This window comes from Papio anubis, chromosome 7, assembly GCF_008728515.1.
Source record: "Papio anubis isolate 15944 chromosome 7, Panubis1.0, whole genome shotgun sequence".
In the NCBI taxonomy this organism is placed as follows: Eukaryota; Metazoa; Chordata; class Mammalia; order Primates; family Cercopithecidae; genus Papio; species Papio anubis.
The window spans coordinates 114,930,915-114,950,100 of record NC_044982.1 but is presented as its reverse complement, the minus strand read 5'-3'; the positions used below and the strand labels follow the sequence as shown (position 1 = coordinate 114,950,100).

At 47.2% G+C, this 19,186-nt stretch overlaps 1 protein-coding gene across 9 annotated transcripts in view; it reads left to right on the top strand.

Moving 5' to 3' along the window:
- SNUPN (snurportin 1) overlaps positions 1–18,444 on the top strand; it is a 29,826-nt gene extending 11,382 nt beyond the window's left edge. For 4 of the 9 annotated variants that reach the window (XM_031668486.1, XM_031668491.1, XM_031668494.1 and 1 more), the window contains exons 4-9: positions 6,240–6,344; positions 6,584–6,677; positions 8,610–8,707; positions 11,058–11,135; positions 14,715–14,795; positions 17,845–18,444. In XM_031668486.1, the coding sequence (XP_031524346.1) occupies positions 6,240–6,344; positions 6,584–6,677; positions 8,610–8,707; positions 11,058–11,135; positions 14,715–14,795; positions 17,845–18,168 (780 nt within the window). In that variant the 3' untranslated portion in view covers positions 18,169–18,444. Of the gene's footprint in view, positions 1–5,403; positions 5,658–6,239; positions 6,345–6,583; positions 6,678–8,609; positions 8,786–11,057; positions 11,136–14,714; positions 14,796–17,844 lie in introns of those variants that run through there. The other 5 variants (XM_031668488.1, XM_031668487.1, XM_031668489.1 and 2 more) reach the window with 2 other exon arrangements.
- Positions 18,445–19,186: the final 742 nt, after the last annotated feature.

The window sequence follows — 19,186 nt, the reverse complement described above, 5'->3', positions numbered from 1 at the left end:
AGGGGGCGTGAAATCAGAGAAGGGTTAATGAAGGAAGAGGCAGCCTTGAAGGGTAAGTAGGACATTAATATATAGAAGTGCAGTGCATTTTAGGACATTCCAGGCAGTGGGAACAAACAGGCTGAGCACGAGGCCCAGAAGCGGGAAAGGAGTATATGGTGTGTCCAGGAGCAGTTTGCAGTCCAGTTAGGGTGGAGTGGCATAGAGTTAGGGGAAGGAGTATGGCAGAAGAGATGTAACAGGCCTCAAAAATATGTGTAGGGGCTGGGCACAGTGGCTCACACCTGTAATCCCAGCACTTTGGGAGGCTAAGACCAGGAATTCGAGGCCAGCCCGGCCAACGTGGTGAAACCCCATCTATTAAAAATACAAAAATTAGCCAAGTGTGGTGGGTGCCTGTAATCCCAGCTACTCGGGAGGCTGAGGCAGAAAATCACTTGAACCTGGGAAGTGGAGGCTGCAGTGAGCCGAGATCATGCCATTGTACTCCAGCCTGGGTGACAAAGCTATAGTCCATCTCAAAACAAACAAATATATATATATATATGCAGGGAGGCCGGGTATAGTATCTCACACTTGTAATTCCAGCACTTTGGGAGGCCAAGGCAGGAGGATTGCTTGAGGCCAGGAGTTTGAGACCAGCCTGGGCAGCATATGAAGATCCCATCTCTATAAAAAATAAATAAATAAAAAATAAATGTTGCCAGATAGAATAGAAGAACTTAGCAGTGGACTGGATATGAGAGGCAGTATAAGAAGTGGTCAAGGATGTAAGCTTTGAGGTCACATAGATCTGATCTCAAAGCTAGGCTCTGTGTTGACCTTAAGCAAGATATTTTAACCACTCTAAGTCTTTGGTTTCTTATCTGTAAAATAGGGGATAGTAATAGTACTTATCACACAGGATTGGTAGGAGGATTAAATGAAATAATGCTAATGTACCTTAAATACCTAGTCCAGAGCCCATAACTGCCCCACAAGTATTAGCTGCTACGACTATTTTTTAAACAGTTATATTGAGATATAATTCATATACCATACAATTTGCCTATTTTTATTGTGTAGTTTAATGTTTTTGAATAAAGTGAGCCTGCCCAGCCACCCCAGACCAGCCAGGGTGAAGTTCAGGCCATGAAACAGCAGATCACTATAATAAACCTGACTCAGTGCCCTAGTGTAGTCACAAGACTGTGCAACCATCACCACTATTTAATTCTAGAACATTTTCCTTATCCCCAAAAGAAACCCCCATACTAATTAGTGTCACTCTCCATTCTTCCCTGTAGCCCCTAATCACTAATCTACTTTCTGTGCCTATTCTGGACATTTCATAGAAAGGGAATCATATAATATGTGGACTTCTGTTACTGGCTTCTTTTACTTAGCGTGAGGTTTCCAAAGTTCATCATGTTGTACCATGTATCAGTACTTCACTCCTTTTTATTACCAAATAATATTCCACTGTATGGATAGACTACATTTCGTTTATTCATTCTTCAGTTTATGGCTATTTGAGATGCTCCCACTTTTTGGCTGTTATGAATAATGCCATTTTTATTTGATTTTTAAATTTATTTTATTTATTTATTTTTTTGAGGTAGAGTCTCACTCTGTCATCCAGGCTGGAGTACAGTGGCATGTTCTTGGCTCACTGCAGCCTCCATGTCCTGAGTTCAAGTGATCCTCTTGCCTCAGCCTCCCTAGTAGCTGGGATTACAGGTGTGCGCCATCACACCCAGCTACTTTTTATACTTTTAGTAGAGACGGGGGTTTCACCATGTTGACCAGGTTGGTCTCAAACTTGTGACCTGAGCTGATCCACCCACCTTGGCCTCCCAAAGTGCTGGGATTACAGGTGTGAGCTACTGCACTTGGCCAAATAATGCCCTTATTAACATTCATGTACTACAAGTTTTTGTGTGAGCATATGTTTTCATTTCTCTTGTGTATATATCTGGAAGTGGAATTCCTGGGTATATATATGATAACTCTGTTTAACCTTTTGAGGAAGTGCTAGACTGTTCTCCAAAGTGACTCCACTACTTTACATTCCCACCAGCAACATGTAAGTATTCCAATTTCTCCACAGCTTTGCCAACACTTGTTATTGTCCATCCTTTTAAGTATAGCCATCTTAGTGGGTATGAAGTGGTGTCTTGTGGTTTTGATTTGTATTTCCCTAGTGACTAATGATGTTAAACATCTTTTTTTTTTTTGAGATGGAGTCTCGCTCTCTCGCCCAGGCTGGAGTGCCATGGCACGATCTCAGCTCACTGCAACCTCTGCCTCCTGGGTTCAAGTGATTCTCCTGTGTCAGCCTCCCAAGTAGCTGGGACTACATTCCCCTGCCACCACATCCGGCTAAGTTTTGTATTTTTAGTAGAAATGGGGTTTCACCATATTGTCCAGGCTGGTCTTGAACTCCCAACCTTGTGATCTGCCCACCTCAACCTCCCAAAGTGCTGGGATTACAGGCGTGAGCCACTGCGCTGGCCTGATGTTAAACATGTTTTCTTGTGCGTGTTGGTTATTTGTATATCTTCTTTGGAGAAATGTCTATTCAAATCCTTTGCCCTTTGCCCTTTTTTTTTTCTTCTTCTTCTTTTTAGACGGAGTCTTGCTGTGTCGCCCAGGCTGGATGCAGTGGTGCGATCTCGGCTCACTGCAAGCTCCGCCTCCTGGGTTCACGCCATTCTCCTGCCTCAGCCTCCCAAGCAGCTGGGACTACAGGCACCCGCCACCACGCCTGGCTAATTTTTTTTTGTATTTTCAGTAGAGATGGGGTTTCGCTGTGTTAGCCAGGATGGTCTTGATCTCCTGACCTCGTGATCTGCCTGCCTCATTTTTTAATTGAGTATTTATCTTTTTATTATTGAACTATAAGAGTTTTTTTTTTTTTTTTTTTTTTTTGGGGGGGACTCGCTCTGTCACCCAGGCTGGAGTGCAATGGCCGGATCTCAGCTCACTGCAAGCTCCGCCTGCCGGGTTTACGCCATTCTCCTGCCTCAGCCTCCCGAGTAGCTGGGACTACAGGCGCCTGCCACCTCGCCCGGCTAGGTTTTTTTTGTATTTTTTAGTAGAGACGGGGTTTCACCGTGTTAACCAGGATGGTCTCGATCTCCTGACCTCATGATCCGCCCGTCTCGGCCTCCCAAAGTGCTGGGATTACAGGCTTGAGCCACCGCGCCCGGCCAAGAGTTTTTAATATATTCTAGATACAAGTTCCTTATCAGATACATGATTTGCACATATTTTCTTTCATTCTGTGGGTTGTCTTTTTGTCTTCTTGGTGATATTGTTGGCAGCACAGAATTTTTAAATTTTGATGTAGTCTAATTTGTCTAGATTATGCTTAAAATCTAAGATTCAGTAACAGAGTGGTGATGCCATTAACAAGGTTATGAGATACAGAAGGGAAGGGTAGGTGTTTCAGGGGTGGAAGTACTTAGGCAACAGAAGGTAGTTAATTCCATTTTGGATATACTGAGTTTTAGGTGCAGAGGAGACAAACAGAGAAAGAGATACCAAACAGACATCTGGCAATATAGGTGGGTGTGGAGGAAAGAAGTCTGGAGATGAAGGAGCATTAGGAGGCATCCTCTTAGAAGTAACAAGTGAAGCTATAGAAATAGATGAGATCCACCCCTAATGGGGACAGCATCTAAGAGAAAAGGGGGACCTAAAACAGCCCCCTGAAGATTACATATTTTGGGGGAGTGTGTGGAGGAATGTTTAGAGGGAAAAACAGAGTAGTGCTATGTCATGGGGCCAAGAGAACGTGTGTCAAGAAGAAAGATGTGGCTGGTAGCATTATATAGGGCAAGAAGTAGAGTGGGAAGGATAAGGAAGAAGTATGGGAGGCCAGGCTTGGTGGCTCATACCTGTAATCCCAGCACTTTGGGAGGCCGAGGTGGGTGGATCACCTGAGGTCAGGAGTTCGAGACCAGCCTGGCCAAAATGGTAAAACCCTGTCTCTACTAAAAATACAAAAATGAGCTGGGCTCATTTTTTTTTGAGACGGAGTCTACAGCGTGTGCCTGTAGTCCCGGCTACTAGGGAGGCTGAGATGGGAGGATCGCTTGAACCCGGGAGGTGGAGGTTGCAGTGAAGTGAGATTGTGCCACAGCACTCCAGCTTAGGGCGACAGAGTGAGACGCCAATTCAAAAAAAAAAAAAAAAAAAACAAAAGGAAGAGGTATGGGAAGAGGTCACTGAGGGCCTTCAGTAGGACTGTGGGTAGCAAATCTGGACTGTGACTGTCAGAGTGAGCAGGAAGGCAGCATCAAGAAGTATTAAGTAGTTTTAAACTAGGAGAAAGTGGAGTAGCTCAGCAGAAATGCTGAGTGACAAAAAGTTTTTTTTTGAGACAGAGTCTCGCTCTGTTGCCAGGCTGTAGTGCAGTGGTGCGGTCTCGGCTCACTGCAACCTCCATCTCCCAGCTTCAAGTGATTCTCTTGCCTCAACCTCCTGAGTAGCTGGGACTACAGGTGCACGTCACCACGCCCAGCTAATTTTTGTATTTTCAGTAGAGACGGGATTTCACCCTGTTGGCCAGGATGGTCTTGATCTCTTGGCCTCATGATCTGCCCTCCTTGGCCTCTCAAAGTTCTGGGATTATAGGCGTGAGCCACTGCGCCCGGCCACAAAAAGTTTTTTTTTTTTAAGACTGGGAGTGAGTCTCTAAAGGGAAGGAGAAATGAAAGATTCAATGGGAGGGATTAATTGATGGGACAAAGTCTTTTTTTTTTTCTTTTTGGGATGAAGTCTCACGCTGTTGCCAGGCTGGAGTGCAGTGGCATGAACTTGGCTCACTGCAACCTCCGCCTCCTGGGTTCAAACTATTCTCCTGCCTCAGCTACCTGAGTAGCTAGGATTACAGGTGCCCGCCAACACGCCCAGCTAATTTTTGTATTTTTGGTAGAGACGGGGTTTCACCATGTTGGCCAGAATGGTCTCGATCTCTTGACCTCATGATTCGCCCACCTTGGCCTCCCAAAGTGCTGGGACTACAGGTGTGAGCCACCGCGCCCGGCCCATGGGACAAAGTCTTTACAGATGGAAGAGACTGAGTGGAAGAGTTTGTCTTCCCAAATTAATTTCACCACATCACTGTTTTTGTTGGTTTGGTTTGGTGTTGTTTTGTTTTTTAAGGCAGGTTTCCTAACATCCTTTTTTTTTTTTTTTTTTTTTGAGACGGAGTCTCGCTCTGTCGCCCAGGCTAGAGTGCAGTGGCCGGATCTCAGCTCACTGCAAGCTCCGCCTCCTGGGTTCACGCCATTCTCCTGCCTCAGCCTCCCGAGTAGCTGGGACTACAGGCGCCCGCCACCTCGCCCGGCTACTTTTTTGTATTTCTTAGTAGAGACGGGGTTTCACCGTGTTAGCCAGGATGGTCTCGATCTCCTGACCTCGTGATCCACCCGTCTCGGCCTCCCAAAGTGCTGGGATTACAGGCTTGAGCCACTGCGCCCGGCCCCTAACATCCTTTAGTACCGTATGTGGAGCATCAGTTTGGGAAATGCTGGTCTAGTCGAAGAGCATCTCAAGGTCAGGGATCTTATTCATCTCTGAGATGTGACCATGGAACATAATAGTAATGATGATAGGAGGAGATGGACAAAGTAAGGAAAGGAAGAGCGTTCATCACCCTGACCCAGGAGGTGAGGCAGTAAGCATGGTGTGGGTGCAGGTGGAGATGGAGGAGAGAAGCCGAAATTCACAGTCAGTGGCCCCCATCATCCTGTCAGCTGTGCAGGAGACACAACCAACTCCCTAGAGCACATGGGATGGAGGTGCCACTGTCAGCCTTTTCTGCCCTCATTTTTTTTTTTTTTTTGAGACGGAGTTTCGCTCTTGTTGCCCTGGCTGGAGTGCAATGGTGCCATTTTTGCTCACTGCAACCTCTGCCTCCTGGGTTCAAGCAATTCTCCTGCCTCAGCCTTCCTAGTAGCTGGGATTACAGGTGCCTGCCACCACACCCAGCTAATTTTTTGTATTTTTTAGTAGAGACGGGATTTCACTATGTTGGCCAAGCTGATCTCGAACTCCTGACCTCAGGTGATCCACCTGCTGCAGCCTCCCAAAGTGTTGGGATTACAGGCATGAGCCACCATGTCCAACTCTCTGCCCTCATTCTTTCACTCGGGTTTTTAATATACACACAGGATATGAATGCCTTGACATTGTAGACATTCAAGTAGCACACCCTTGCTGATCTTTAACACTATTTTTTGCATTTCCAGTTGATGCTTTCTGAGTGGTTAATTGACGTTCCTTCAGATTTGGGGCGGGAATGGATTGTGGTCGTGTGCCCTGTTGGAAAAAGAGCTCTTATCGTGGCCTCCAGGGTGAGTAACTGTCTGCCCCCATGCCAGTAGGCCTAGTCTGTAGTGGGAGGGATTGTTTGTTGCTCCATTTTCCTCATCCGCCACAACAGCTGTGCCTGGAGTGGAGCTTGAAACACTGTCCTGCAGGAAGGATTTGTTAAGAGTCATCTTTGGTCCAGTAACATTCCTGCAGAATGAGGAAGCAAGAGGGCGAGGAGACCTTGAGGTCTAATGAGAATGGTAACTTTCTCTCCCCGCAGGGTTCTACCAGTGCCTACACCAAGAGTGGCTACTGTGTCAACAGGTTTTCTTCCCTTCTGCCAGGAGGCAATAGGCGAAACTCAACAGCAAAAGGTACCTACATAGAGTGTCTACTTATTAATCAGTAAAAGACAGTGTAATGTGCTTTAAAGACCCACTTTGATAATTTATCTTTGTTTTTTTTTGTTTTTTGAGACAGAGTCTCACTTTGTTGCCCAAGCTGGAGTGCAGTGGCACAATGTTGGCTCACTGTAACTTCTGCCTCCCAGGTTCAAGTGATTCTCCTGCCTCAGCCTCCTGAGTAGCTGGGATTATAGGCGTTCGCCACTGCACCCGGCTAATTTTTGTACTTTTAGTAGAGACTGGGTTTCACCATTTTGGCCAGGCTGGTCTTGAACTCCTGGCCTCAAAGTGATCTGCCCACCTTGGCCTCCCAAATTCCTGGGATTACAGGCGTGAGCCACTGCACCTGGCCTGAAAGCTTATCTTTGAAACTGCATGTAGACACCATCCTGGTCCCTGGACCAAGCACCTCCCCTTCAAGGTCAAGCCTCCTCAGGTACAGAATAAATGCAGTCCCATGAGGCCTGATGGTCCATAAATTCCTGAATTAAGGTCAGCATGTCTTTGGACTTCTATTACGAGACAACAGATGCAGATTTAGGGGGAAATGTCCCTTGGAGAATACCAAGCTTTATAATGGTACAGTCAACTGATGCTGGCGCTTCCCTGCCAAACTCCCTTTTCTCCTTTCTCATTGTTGTAACCTTAGCTTCTTCCTTCCCACTGGGCCTAGCTAAGTGGACTAAGGTCATGGAGGAGAAATAACTTACCCATGGTTATTCAGGCAGGAATTGACAGATCTAGGCTTGCTTGCTTCTCTACCTGCTCAGGCTCCTTTGGAAGTTCCTCATGTCCTCTGTACTGAGCCCAGACTTCTCTTTTTTATTTTTTTACATGGTCTCACTCTGTGGCCCAGGCTCGGGTTCAGGGGCATGATCACAGCTCACTGCAGCCGTTACCTCTCAGGCTCAAGTGATCCTCCCACCTCAACTTCCTGAGTAACTGGGAGTACAGGAGTGCGCCACCACGCCCAGCTAATTTTTTGTACTTTTGGTAGAGATGGGGTTTTGCCATGTTGCGCAGGCTGGTCTGGAACTCCTGGGCTCAGAGCCATCTGCCTGCCTCCGCCTCCCAAAGTGCTGGGACTACAGGTGTGAGCCACTGCACCCGGCCTAGATCTGACTTCTTTACTGGCGTTTAGTGCCTTTCACATGCAGGCTTTGTCCCCCCATCCCATGTCTTCCCTACTCGTTATACCCATCTTCTGTTCAGCTGACTTGCCTCCCCTCATGTGCCCAGTTCATTCTGCCTCTGGGCCTTTGCTCATGCCACATCAGTACATGGGTCTGAAATGCCCTCTCTTCACCTCTCTGCCCTGTTGTTTAAACCCTCCTGGTCCCAGAAGACTCTTATTTGTATTGCGTCTCTCCCTTGAAGCATTTCCTGCTGCTCCAGACTTCTCTTTCTGGAACTCCTGTTGCTGTTAGTATGAGCTCTGTAATTTAACTCTTAGTTCTTTCTTCCGTGATCATCTTATCCCCTTAACCAAATGGTAATTTCCTTAAAGGCAGGGAATATTTATAGTTAATATTCCCCACATAACACAGTACCTATGATAGAAACTCAAAAAGCAGTTGTAAACTAAAATGGAAGATGACTTGCTTTTAAACCTCTCTGAGGTGAATAAATGTGCCAGTTTATCTAAAACTTCAGAATTCTCACTTTGCTTAAGGTTTGCCTTGATCCGTCTTGTGCTGTCTTACCCCAAGTCACCATGAGGCTGTAGCTGGTAGCCAGGCAGGGTTCTCTCCCCAGTGAATCCTTAGTCCTTAGTGCCAGTGACTGCTGCAAGCACTGAGGATTGTTGGACTGGAGCCTCTAGGATAGGGCTCCCTAGGTTGTGGTGGAAGGAACCTGGTTGGAAGAAGAACTCTGTGCTGACTTTCTGCTTTGTGTCCCCAGACTACACCATTCTAGATTGCATTTACAGTGAGGTAAACCAGACCTACTACGTTCTGGATGTGATGTGCTGGCGGGGACACCCTTTTTATGATTGCCAGGTAGGGATGGATCCTCCCCTCATGGCTCTTCCTGTCTTCACCTCTCCTCCCGGGAAAACAGCTCAGCATGTGGGTTTGGTACGTGACCAATTTCTTGGTGTGTACAGGATGTGGTATATCAAGAACATTATCTAATGCTCCCTGCATCTTTGAGTGTGTTTAAATTAGCTTAGTTTTAAAAGAGAAATAGGAGGAACTAAGAGAAACATGCAGTTCTTGAGAGGAGGAAAGAGAGAAACGGCAGGGGTGTAGGCTGGGACTTGGTAGCAGCTGCACCCACCCCCTTATCTCTCTCCAGAGTATGGGAGGATTTCTGGCAGTGAAGATTGTGGGGCAAGGGGGTGGGGGTGCCACTTTGTGCAGGCAGCCCCAGGAAGAGAAGGTGGAATTGAATGTAAGTCACCATCTACTAGACTCCTGCAACCTCCACTCCTTCACCAACCACATCCTGACCCTGAAAATGGCAGGGCCTCCTTGGTATGACCCAGAACCTCAAATCTCAAAGGTTAGCTCTAAGAGGAGACTTTTCAAGTGAGGAGAGGCCCCAATATTCTCCCCTTTAGTTTCACCATACCCCCAACATTTTACTATTGCTGATTCTTAATAGGTAACAGCAGCAGTCATCAGGTGAGGCTGAGTGAACCCCACAGGCCTCCATCCCTGTTTTTTTTTTTGTTGTTGTTGTTTTTTTGTTTTTTTTTTTTGAGACGGAGTCTCACTGTGTCTCCCAGGCTGAAGTGCAGTGGCGCGATCTCGGCTCACTGCAAGCTCCGCCCCCCGGGTTCACGCCATTCTCCCGCCTCAGCCTCCCAAGTAGCTGGGACTACAGGCGCCCGCTACCGCGCCCGGCTAGTTTTTTGTATTTTTAGTAGAGACGGGGTTTCACCATGTTAGCCAGGATAGTCTCGATCTCCTGACCTTGTGATCCACCCGCCTCGGCCTCCCAAAGTGCTGGGATTACAGGCTTGAGCCACCGCGCCCGGCCCTCCATCCCTGTTAATAACACTCTCCCCATCATTGTCCCAGTTGTATAATAGTGGGTTTGGGGGTTTTTGTACTTCCTTTTGCTCCCTGTCAATTAGTTTATTATAGTGGTTCTCAATGTGTAGTCTCCAGACCAGGCATATCAGAACGTTGTAGAAATGCACATTCTCAGACCTGCTGAACCAGAAGCCATGGGCCCGAGGCTGATGTGTGAACAGGCCTCCAGTGATCTTCATGCAGCCTGTCGCCATAGTCTGCTTCTTTCTAAGCCATTCCTGCACACTAGGTTTCCGAAACACGCTAGGTGTTGGTAGTCAGAATTCTAAAGTGCATCTCATTCAAACAATAACAATCAAGATGTGCATTGCTAAGCGCTTTGTGCATTAGCTCATTAAATCCCTTACAACACCTCCTTATTGTAAGGTAAGTACTATTATTATCCTTTTTTTTTCTTTGAGGCGGAGTCTCACTCTGTCACCCAGGTTGGAGTGCAGTGGTGCGATCTGGCTTACTGCAACTTCTGCTTCCTGGGTTCAAGCAATTCTCCTGCCTCAGCCTCCTGAATAGCTGGGATTGCAGGCGCTTGCCACCACACCCAGCTAATTTTTCTATTTTTAGTAGAGACAGCGTTTCACCATGTTGGCCAGGCTGTCTTGAACTCCTGACCTCAAGTGATCCACCCGCCTTGGCCTACCGAAGTGCTGGGCATGAACCACTGCACCTGGCCTGTCCTTGACATATAGATACGGAAGCTGAGATGTTAAGAAGCACGGGTCTTAAGTATCTTGCCCAAATGCAGAACCTAGCGTACAACTCAGAACATAAATTCAATCTAGAACATATTTTGCTTTAATTCTGCTGAATGATATTTTATTACATGTATTCACAACCTACAAATTTGGTAACTAAAACCAAATATATTTTTATAATTTAAACAAAGGACTATATGTGCCTTTTTAAATTTCCAAAAGCAAAATAATTTAAAAGAATGAAGAGGCCCGGCAGGTACAGTGGCTCACGCCTGTAATCCCAGCACTTTGGGAGGCTCGAGGTGGGGAGATCACAAGGTCAGGAAATCGAGACCATCCTGGCCAACATGGTGAAACCCCGTCTCTACCAAAAATACAAAAATTAGCCTGGTGTGGTGTTGGGCGCCTGTAGTCCCAGCTACTCGGGAGGCAGGAGAATCGCTTGAACTCAGGAGGCGGAGGTTGCAGTGAGCCGAGGCCGTGCCATTGTACTCCAGCCTGGGCTACAGAGCAAGACTCCATCTCAAAAAAAAAAAAAATAGAATAGGGTGTTTTTGTTTATATTAGAGTTTGAAACGGAAAGTATTTAATCTTTCTGTTTCCCTTCTCTGTGGCAGACTGATTTCCGATTCTACTGGATGCATTCAAAGTTACCAGAAGAAGAAGGACTGGGAGAGAAAACCAAGCTCAATCCTGTAAGACCTGGTGTTAGGATCACAGAGTTCCTTATGGGGAGTAGTGTGGATTGGTCTGTTATCTAAATACAATCATTATGTATAAAATGATCTTTTTTGAGGCAGCATGGTATAAAGGGAAGAGTATCAATCATGTAGATCTGAATTCCATTTTTGGCTTTTATTACTAATTTAACATCCTATGTTCTCACTCTTAATTGGGATCTAAGCTATGAGGATGTAAAGCCTTAAGAATGATACAATCAACTTTGGGAACTCTGGGGAAGGGGAAGGGAGGTGAGAGATAATTGGGCACAGTGTATACTGCTTGGGTGGTGGGTGCACCAAATATCAGAAATCACCACTAAAGAGCTTATTCATGTAACCAAACACTACCTCTTCCCCAAAAACCTATTGAAGTAATAATAACTAAAAAAAGACTAAAAATAATTATTACTAGGTTAAGTTAATAATCTCACTTACCCTTAGATTTTCCATCTGTAAAATAGGATAATAACATCTGATTTACAGGGTTGTTACAAGAACCGAATTATTATATACAAGTCCTCCTAACATAATACTCATGGTAGGCACTCAATAAATAATGATTGATGGCTGGGTGCAGTGGCTTATGCCTGTAATCCTAGCACTTTGGGAGGCTGAGGCAGGTGGATGAGGAGGCCAAGGTAGGTGGATCACTTGAGGTGAGGAGTTTGAGACCAGCCTGGCCAACATGGTGAAACCCCATCGCTACTAAAAATATAAAAAATTAGCCAGGCATGGTGGCGCATGCCTGTTATACCAGTTACTCGGGAGGCTGAGGCAGGAGAATCACGTGAACCTGGGAGGTAGAAGTTGCAGTGAGTTGAGATCGCGTCACTGCACTCCAACCTGGGCGGTCAAGACTCCGTCTCAAAAAAAAAATAAAAATAGGCCAGCATTGGCACAATCACAGCTCACCGCATCCTCAAATTCCTGGGCTCAAGGATTCTCCCACCTCAGTTTCCCAGTATGTTGCGATTATAGGCATGAGCCACTGTACCCAGCCCCAACCTTCTTTAATCCACAAGAATCATCTGGGGAGTTTTTAAAAATTACTGATACTCGGGAGGCTGAGGCAGGAAAATGACGTGAACCTGGGAGGCGGAGCTTGCAGTGAGCCGAGATGGCGCCACTGTACTCCAACCTGAGCGACAGAGACTCCGTGTCTTAAAAAAAAAAAAAAAAAAAAAAAAATTACTGATGCTGGCCAGGTGTGGTGGCTCACACCTCTAATCCCAGCACTTTGGGAAGCCAAGGAGGGCAGACCACGAGGTCAGGAGTTCGAGACCAGCCTGACCAATATGGTGAAACCCCCATCTCTACCAAAAATATAAAAATTAGCCAGGCATGGTGGTGCATATAAGTAGTCCCAGCTACTTGGGAGGCTGAGGCAGAAGAATCACTTGAACCTGGGAGGTGGAGGTTGCAGTGAGCTGAGACTGCACCACTGCACTCCAACCTGAGCAACAGAGCAAGACTCTGTCTCAAAAAAAAAAAAACAATTACTGATGCCCAGGCCCTACCCTGCGATTCTGACTGAACTGGTCTGGGGTGGGATCCAGGTTTTTGTTTTTTTGGTGTTTTTTTTTTTTTTTTCAAGAGATGCCCGATCTGGGGGCGTCTCTTGATTCCCCAGGCTGGAGTGCAGTGGCCAGATCCCAGCTCACTGCAAGCTCCGCCTCCCGGGTTCACGCCATTCTCCTGCCTCAGCCTCCCGAGTAGCTGAGACTACAGGCGCCCGCCACCTCGCCCGGCTAGTTTTTTGTACTTTTTAGTAGAGACGGGGTTTCACCGTATTAACCAGGATGGTCTCGATCTCCTGACCTCGTGATCCGCCCGTCTCGGCCTCCCAAAGTGCTGGGATTACAGGCTTGAGCCACCGCGCCCGGCCTTTTTGGTTTTTTTGAGACAGGGTTGCACTCTTTTACCCAGGCTGGAGTGCAGTGGCACAATCACAGCTCACTACAGCTTCAACCTCTTGGGCTCAAGTGATCCTCCCACCTCAACCTCTCAAATAGCTGGGACTCTATAGGTGCATGCCACCATGCCTAATCTGTTTTTGTATTTTTTTGTAGAGATGGGGTTCTGCTGTGTTGCCCAGGCTGGTTTCAAACTCCTGGGCTCAAGCAATCCACCTACCTCAGCCTCCCAAAGTGCTGGGATTATAGGCACATGTCACCATGCCTGGCTAATTTTTTTTGTGTGTATTTCTTTTGTAGAGATGGGGTTTTACCATGTTGCCCAGGCTGGTCTAGAACTACCGAGCTCAGGCACTCCACCTGCCTTGGCCACCCAAAGTGCTGGAATTACAGATGTGAGCCACTGTGCCTGGCCCAGGTATTTTTTTAAAAGCTCTCCAGTGGGCCAGGCGTGGTGGATCACACCTATAATCCCAGCACTTTGGGAGGCCGAGGGCGGCGGATCACGAGGTCAGAATGAGACCATCCTGGCTAACACAGTGAAACCCCGTCCCTACTGAAAATACAAACAATTAGCTGGGCGTGTTGGCGGGTGCCTGTAGTCCCAGTTACTCAGGAGGCTGAGGCAGGAGAATGGTGTGAATCCGGGAGGCAGAGCTTGCAGTGAGCTGAGATGGCGCCACTGCGCTCCAGCCTGGGCAACGGCGCGAGACTCCGTCTCAAAAAAAAAAAAAAAAAAAAAAAAAGCTCTCCAGTTGATTTTAACATACAGTCAGGACTGAGAACCACTGTATTATACTAGGTTGAGAGGTTGTGTGTTATTCTCTTGGCCCCATGACAGCTACCACTAATAAAGGGCTAGTGAAATCCTTTTCACACCTGCAAGGGTTTTTAGACTGAAGCAGCATAACAAAGTGATTAGAACGACAAACTCTAAAGTCAGATTCCTTGGGAGATCTCATCTCTAAAACAAAAGGGGAAGATTGGGAACCACGACCTAGTAGTTAAGAGAGTAAGTACAGGGGAATTGGTAGAGAAGGATGAGACTGAAAACTCTTCTTCTTTGTTTTTTTGTTTTGGCTTGGTTTAATTTGGTTTTGTTTGGTTTTTGAGACAGGGTCTGGCTCTGTCACTCAGGCTGGAGTGCAGTGGCGCGATCTCAGCTTACTGCAGCCTTGACCTCAGGCTCAAGCGATCCTCTTACCTCAGCAGCCTCCCAAGTAGCTGGGATTACAGATTTTTCTTCTTTGACAGAGATTTTCTTTTCTTTTTGCTTTTTTTGAGATGGAGTCTTGCTCTGTCGCCCAGTCCGGAGTGCAGTGGCATGATCACAGCTCACCACAACCTCCCCCTCCCGGGTTCAAGCTATTTTCCTGCCTCAGCCTCCCAAGTAGCTGGGACTACAGGCACATGCCACTATGCCTGGCTAATTTTTGTATTTTTAGTAGAGATGGGGTTTCACCATGTTGGCCAGGCTGGTCTTGAGCTCTTGACCTCAGGTGATCCGCCTGCGTCTGCCTCCCAAAGTGCTGGGATTATAGGTGTGAGCCACTATGCCCGGCCTGACAGAGATTTTCAGTTGCTTGGGCCAATATCATTTATAACATGTACTAATTCCTTGTTCTAATTTCTATTTCAGTTTAAATTTGTGGGGCTAAAGAATTTCCCTTGCACTCCCGAAAGCCTGTGTGATGTGCTGTCTATGGATTTCCCTTTTGAGGTAACGAAACCATTGTCTTTATTGCCTTGACATGATAATAGGCTGCAGAGAGACTTGGTTACACAAAGTCTTAAAATATTCCTTGATTGTGCTGTGTCAAAGCATCAGAAAGGGACTGAAAGCTGATTCTGGAGAGAGGATGTACTTGCTGCCCTTCAGAGCCTGAGCTCCACCCCTGCTGGATAAGTCAGAATGCTGGCACTGGAAGGGCCAGTGGACAGCTCATCCAACTCCCTCATCTTACAGATGGAGACACTGAGGCCCAGATAGGAGCAAGACTCCCATGCCTAGATCCCTCTTGTGTGCCTCTTCCTACTGCAAGCTGAGACCCAGGTCCCTGGTTTGACTGTCGTGGCTACTTATAAAGTGAAAGGGCTTCTGTGACTGAATGACCCCAACAAATGTCCAAACCCCCTAATCCTTTCATCACCAAAGAAGATGGCCCCTGGGGACAGGAGCACTTGCTGAGCAGGCGCATGAGTCAGGTGACTACCTCATTCCAGTTTGCTGACGACTCGCCCTGTTTTAGCACTGAAAGTCTCACAGCAGCTGGGCACGGTGGCTCACGCCTATAATCCCAGCACTTGGGAAGGCCGAGGCTGGTGGATCACTTGAGGTCAGGAGTTCAAGACCAGCCTGGCCAACATGGCAAAACCCCATTTCTGCTAAAAATACAAAAATTAACTGGGCATATTGGCACATGCCTGTAGTCCCAGCTACTCGGGAGGCTGAGGCAGGAGAATCGCTTGAACCTGGAAGGCAGAGGTTGCAGTGAGCCAAGATTGAGCCACTGCACTCCAGCCTGGGCAACAGCGCAAGACTCTGTCTCAAAAATAAAAAGTCTCACAGCCCCAGAGGCTCCCAAGTCCTCGACAGTCTTGTCAGCCTCAGAACCTGCAGTTACCTTCTCTAGGCTCAACAAGCACATTTTCCTTTGCCCATCATTCCCTTAAAAATTCTGCCTTAGGGCCGGGCGCGGTGGCTCAAGCCTGTAATCCCAGCACTTTGGGAGGCCGAGATGGGCGGATCACGAGGTCAGGAGATCGAGACCATCCTGGCTGACACGGTGAAACCCCGTCTCTACTAAAAAATACAAAAACTTAGCTGGGGGTGGCGAGGCCTGTAGTCCCAGCTACTTTCAGAGAGCCTGAGGCAGGAGAATGCAAATGAAGCCCAGGAGGTGGAGCTTGCAGTGAGCTGAGATCTGGCCACTGCACTCCCGTAGCATGGCGACAGAGAACTCGTCTCAAAAAAAAAAAAAAAAAAAAAAAAAAAAAAAAAATTCTGCCTTAGGGCCGGACGTGGTGGCTCACTTGCAGCCTGTAATCCCAGCACTTTGGGAGGCGGGCGAGGATCAAGGTCAGGAGATCGAGGGCCATCCTGGCTAACAAAACCCGTCTACTAAAAACACAAAAAATTAGCTTGAGAGGCGTGGTGGCGTCTGTAGTCCCAGCTTTTCGGGAGGCTGAGGCAGAATGGCATGAACCCGGGGCCGGGCTTGCAGTGAGCGGATCAGCCCCACTGCACTCTCCAGTCTGGGAGACACAGCGAGACTCTCTGTCTCAAAAAAAAAAAAAAAAATTCTGCCTTAGCCAGGCACAGTGGCTCACACCTGTAATCCCAGCACTTTGGGAGGCTGAAGCAGGTGGATCACCTGAGGTCAGGAGTTCAAGACCAGCCTAGCCAACATGGTGAAACCCCATCTCTACTAACAATACAAAAATTACCCAGGCGTGGTGGCACATGCCTGTAGTCCCAGCTACTTGGGAGTTTGAGGGAGGAGAATCTCGTGAACCTGGGAGGTGGAGGTTGTACTGAGCTGAGATTGCACCACTGCACTCCACTCCAGCCTGGGCAACAAGAGTGAAACTCCGTCTCAAAAAAGATTAAAAAAAAAAAAACAAAAAAAAAACTGCCTAGTCACTGCAAGCATTTGCTTGAACTGGATTTAATTTTGTGTAAGGATCACAGCTTCCCGAATGAGGAAATGGCAAAGGCTGAGTTGCCAGCATTTCTTTCAGTCAATTAAGAAGGTGGTAAGAATACCATCTTTATTTATAACCCTTATGCCCCAGTGACAATAAATGCTTTTTAGAGATGAGTCACTAAATCATAGAAAATAAAATGTGGAGGAGGTCTTCCCGTTGAGAAAAACTGTTTCCCAGAATATGGCTCACAAACAATTTAGGGGGAGGTTTAGGCAGCCAGTGGTAGCCAGGGAAGCAGGGCATCTGGACAGCCTGTTTCCCCTGTACACAGCAGTCTGCTGCCTCAGAGGGGCCTGTCCAGTTCCTCTGCTTTTCATTCCATGCACAGAGCTCATCCACCGTAACACAGACCCCTAAGTGGTGGAAAGTCCGTGGAATCTAGGGACAGAAAACCAGAGTTCAAGTTGAATTCCTGCTTCCTACTCACTGTGTGTTTTAAGGAGGTCCTCAGAACTCCCTGAGTATGAGCAGCCCCTTCTCTCAGACACTGTCATGGGTAAGATAGGGAAATAGTGGGCAGGAAAGCACTCTGTAAACAGAAAAGTGCTATTTATGTTTTTCTTTACTTTTCTTTTTCTTTTTTTGAGACAGCATCTCACTCTGTCACCAGGCTGGAGTGCAGTGGTGCGGTCTCAGCTCACTGCATTCTTTGCCTACTGGGTTCAGGTGCCTCAGCCACCTGAGTAGCTGGGATTACAGGCATGTGCCACCATGCCTGGCTATTTTTTTGTATTTTTAGTAGAAATGAGGTCTTACCATGTTGCCTAGGCTGGTCTCAAACTCCTGAGCTCAAGCAATCTGCCTGCCTCAGCCTCCAGAGTGCTGGGATTACAAGCATGAGCCACCACGCCCAGCCAATGTTTTTATTTTCTCAAATTTAGTTTTCTAGGCCATTTCTTTATTTAGAGAAACTGCATATGTGAGAAGCTGGGACTCTTTCCTCTTTCAGTGACCCAGAAAAAGGAGTTGGACCACAAGAGCTGCCCTTGTGTGTATAGGCTCTCCTGGAAACATGTGGCCCCAGAAGTCATTTTGATCCTGAATTTCCCCCCATCTTATAGGTAGATGGACTTCTCTTCTACCACAAGCAGACCCACTACAGCCCCGGAAGCACTCCCTTGGTGGGCTGGCTGCGTCCCTACATGGTATCAGATGTCCTTGGTGTAGCTGTGCCAGCTGGGCCGCTGACCACCAAGCCAGACTATGCTGGGCACCAGCTCCAGCAGATTATGGAGCACAAAAAGAGCCAGAAGGCAGGCATGAAGGAGAAACTCACACACACGGCCTCTGAAAATGGGCACTATGAGTTGGAGCACCTGTCTACTCCCAAGTTGAAGAGTTCTCCCCATAGCCCAGACCACCCTGGAAGCCTCATGGAGAATTAAAGAGGGAAGCCTCCTTAACGAGCCACAGGATGGTACCCGGCCCGAAAAGGAATCCTGGGCAGGAGGACAGTGACAACAGGTGACTTCATTCTTTAGAGTGAACTTTCCAAAGCCAGTCTGGCTGGAAACAGCTTATCTATAATCTGAAATGCTGGCTCAAACAGTTATGGGGAGGTTCCCAGATTGGGTAGCATTCAGATTGATTTGAGCAGCTCCTACTGTGATAAGTGTATCCCAGATCCACAATGTAAATATATATATGTGATTTGTAAGAAAGAACTGGTTTGTGGTTCTTAAGCTTTAGATAGCCATGAATCTTCCCTTCCCACCCCAGTCCTCTGGGGTACTTCAACCATGGCCGTTCAAGTCTTGGCCCATTTCACTCTTTTTAGACTCAAAGATTCTGCTGAGTTTCCAGTTGCTGCTGCTGAAAGGTTTTACCAGGAACTGCAATTCTGGGTATTTGAATATGTTCCCTCTTCTGAGAAGACAAGTGTGATTTTCTTTGGTTTAGACATTGCCAGAGATAAAATGAAAATGGAGTTCATTCACTCCTTCTGCAAACATTTGTGCCTACCAGGAGATAAGCCTTGTCCTAGGCCCCTGCCGAGTGGAGGGGTTATGGAGGTGGACAGGACTTAGTCCCTGCCCTTGAGGAGCTCACACTCCCGTGAGAAAAGAAGCCTACCAGGACAGTTTGGGAGAAGATGCTGGAGAGATATAGGGGGCTTTAGATTTTGTGTCATGGATGAAGGGAGCTAAGAAAAAACTTTGAGTAGGCAAGGTCCCTTGAGATTTGTAAACTAGAGCTCTTTGGCAGCTGTGAGAATGGAAGATTGTGTTGGAAACTAACTAATTAGTTTCTGCCTTGTGTTCAGGAAATGGATCCCACTTCCTGTGTCTTCAGTCGGCTCCCACATTGCTTCCTATCTTTCTAGGACTCTGTCGTGGATGCAAGTACTTCACCATTCCCTCCAGCAGCACTAGTGTCCTGTGGACAAATTTTCACAGGGGTCCA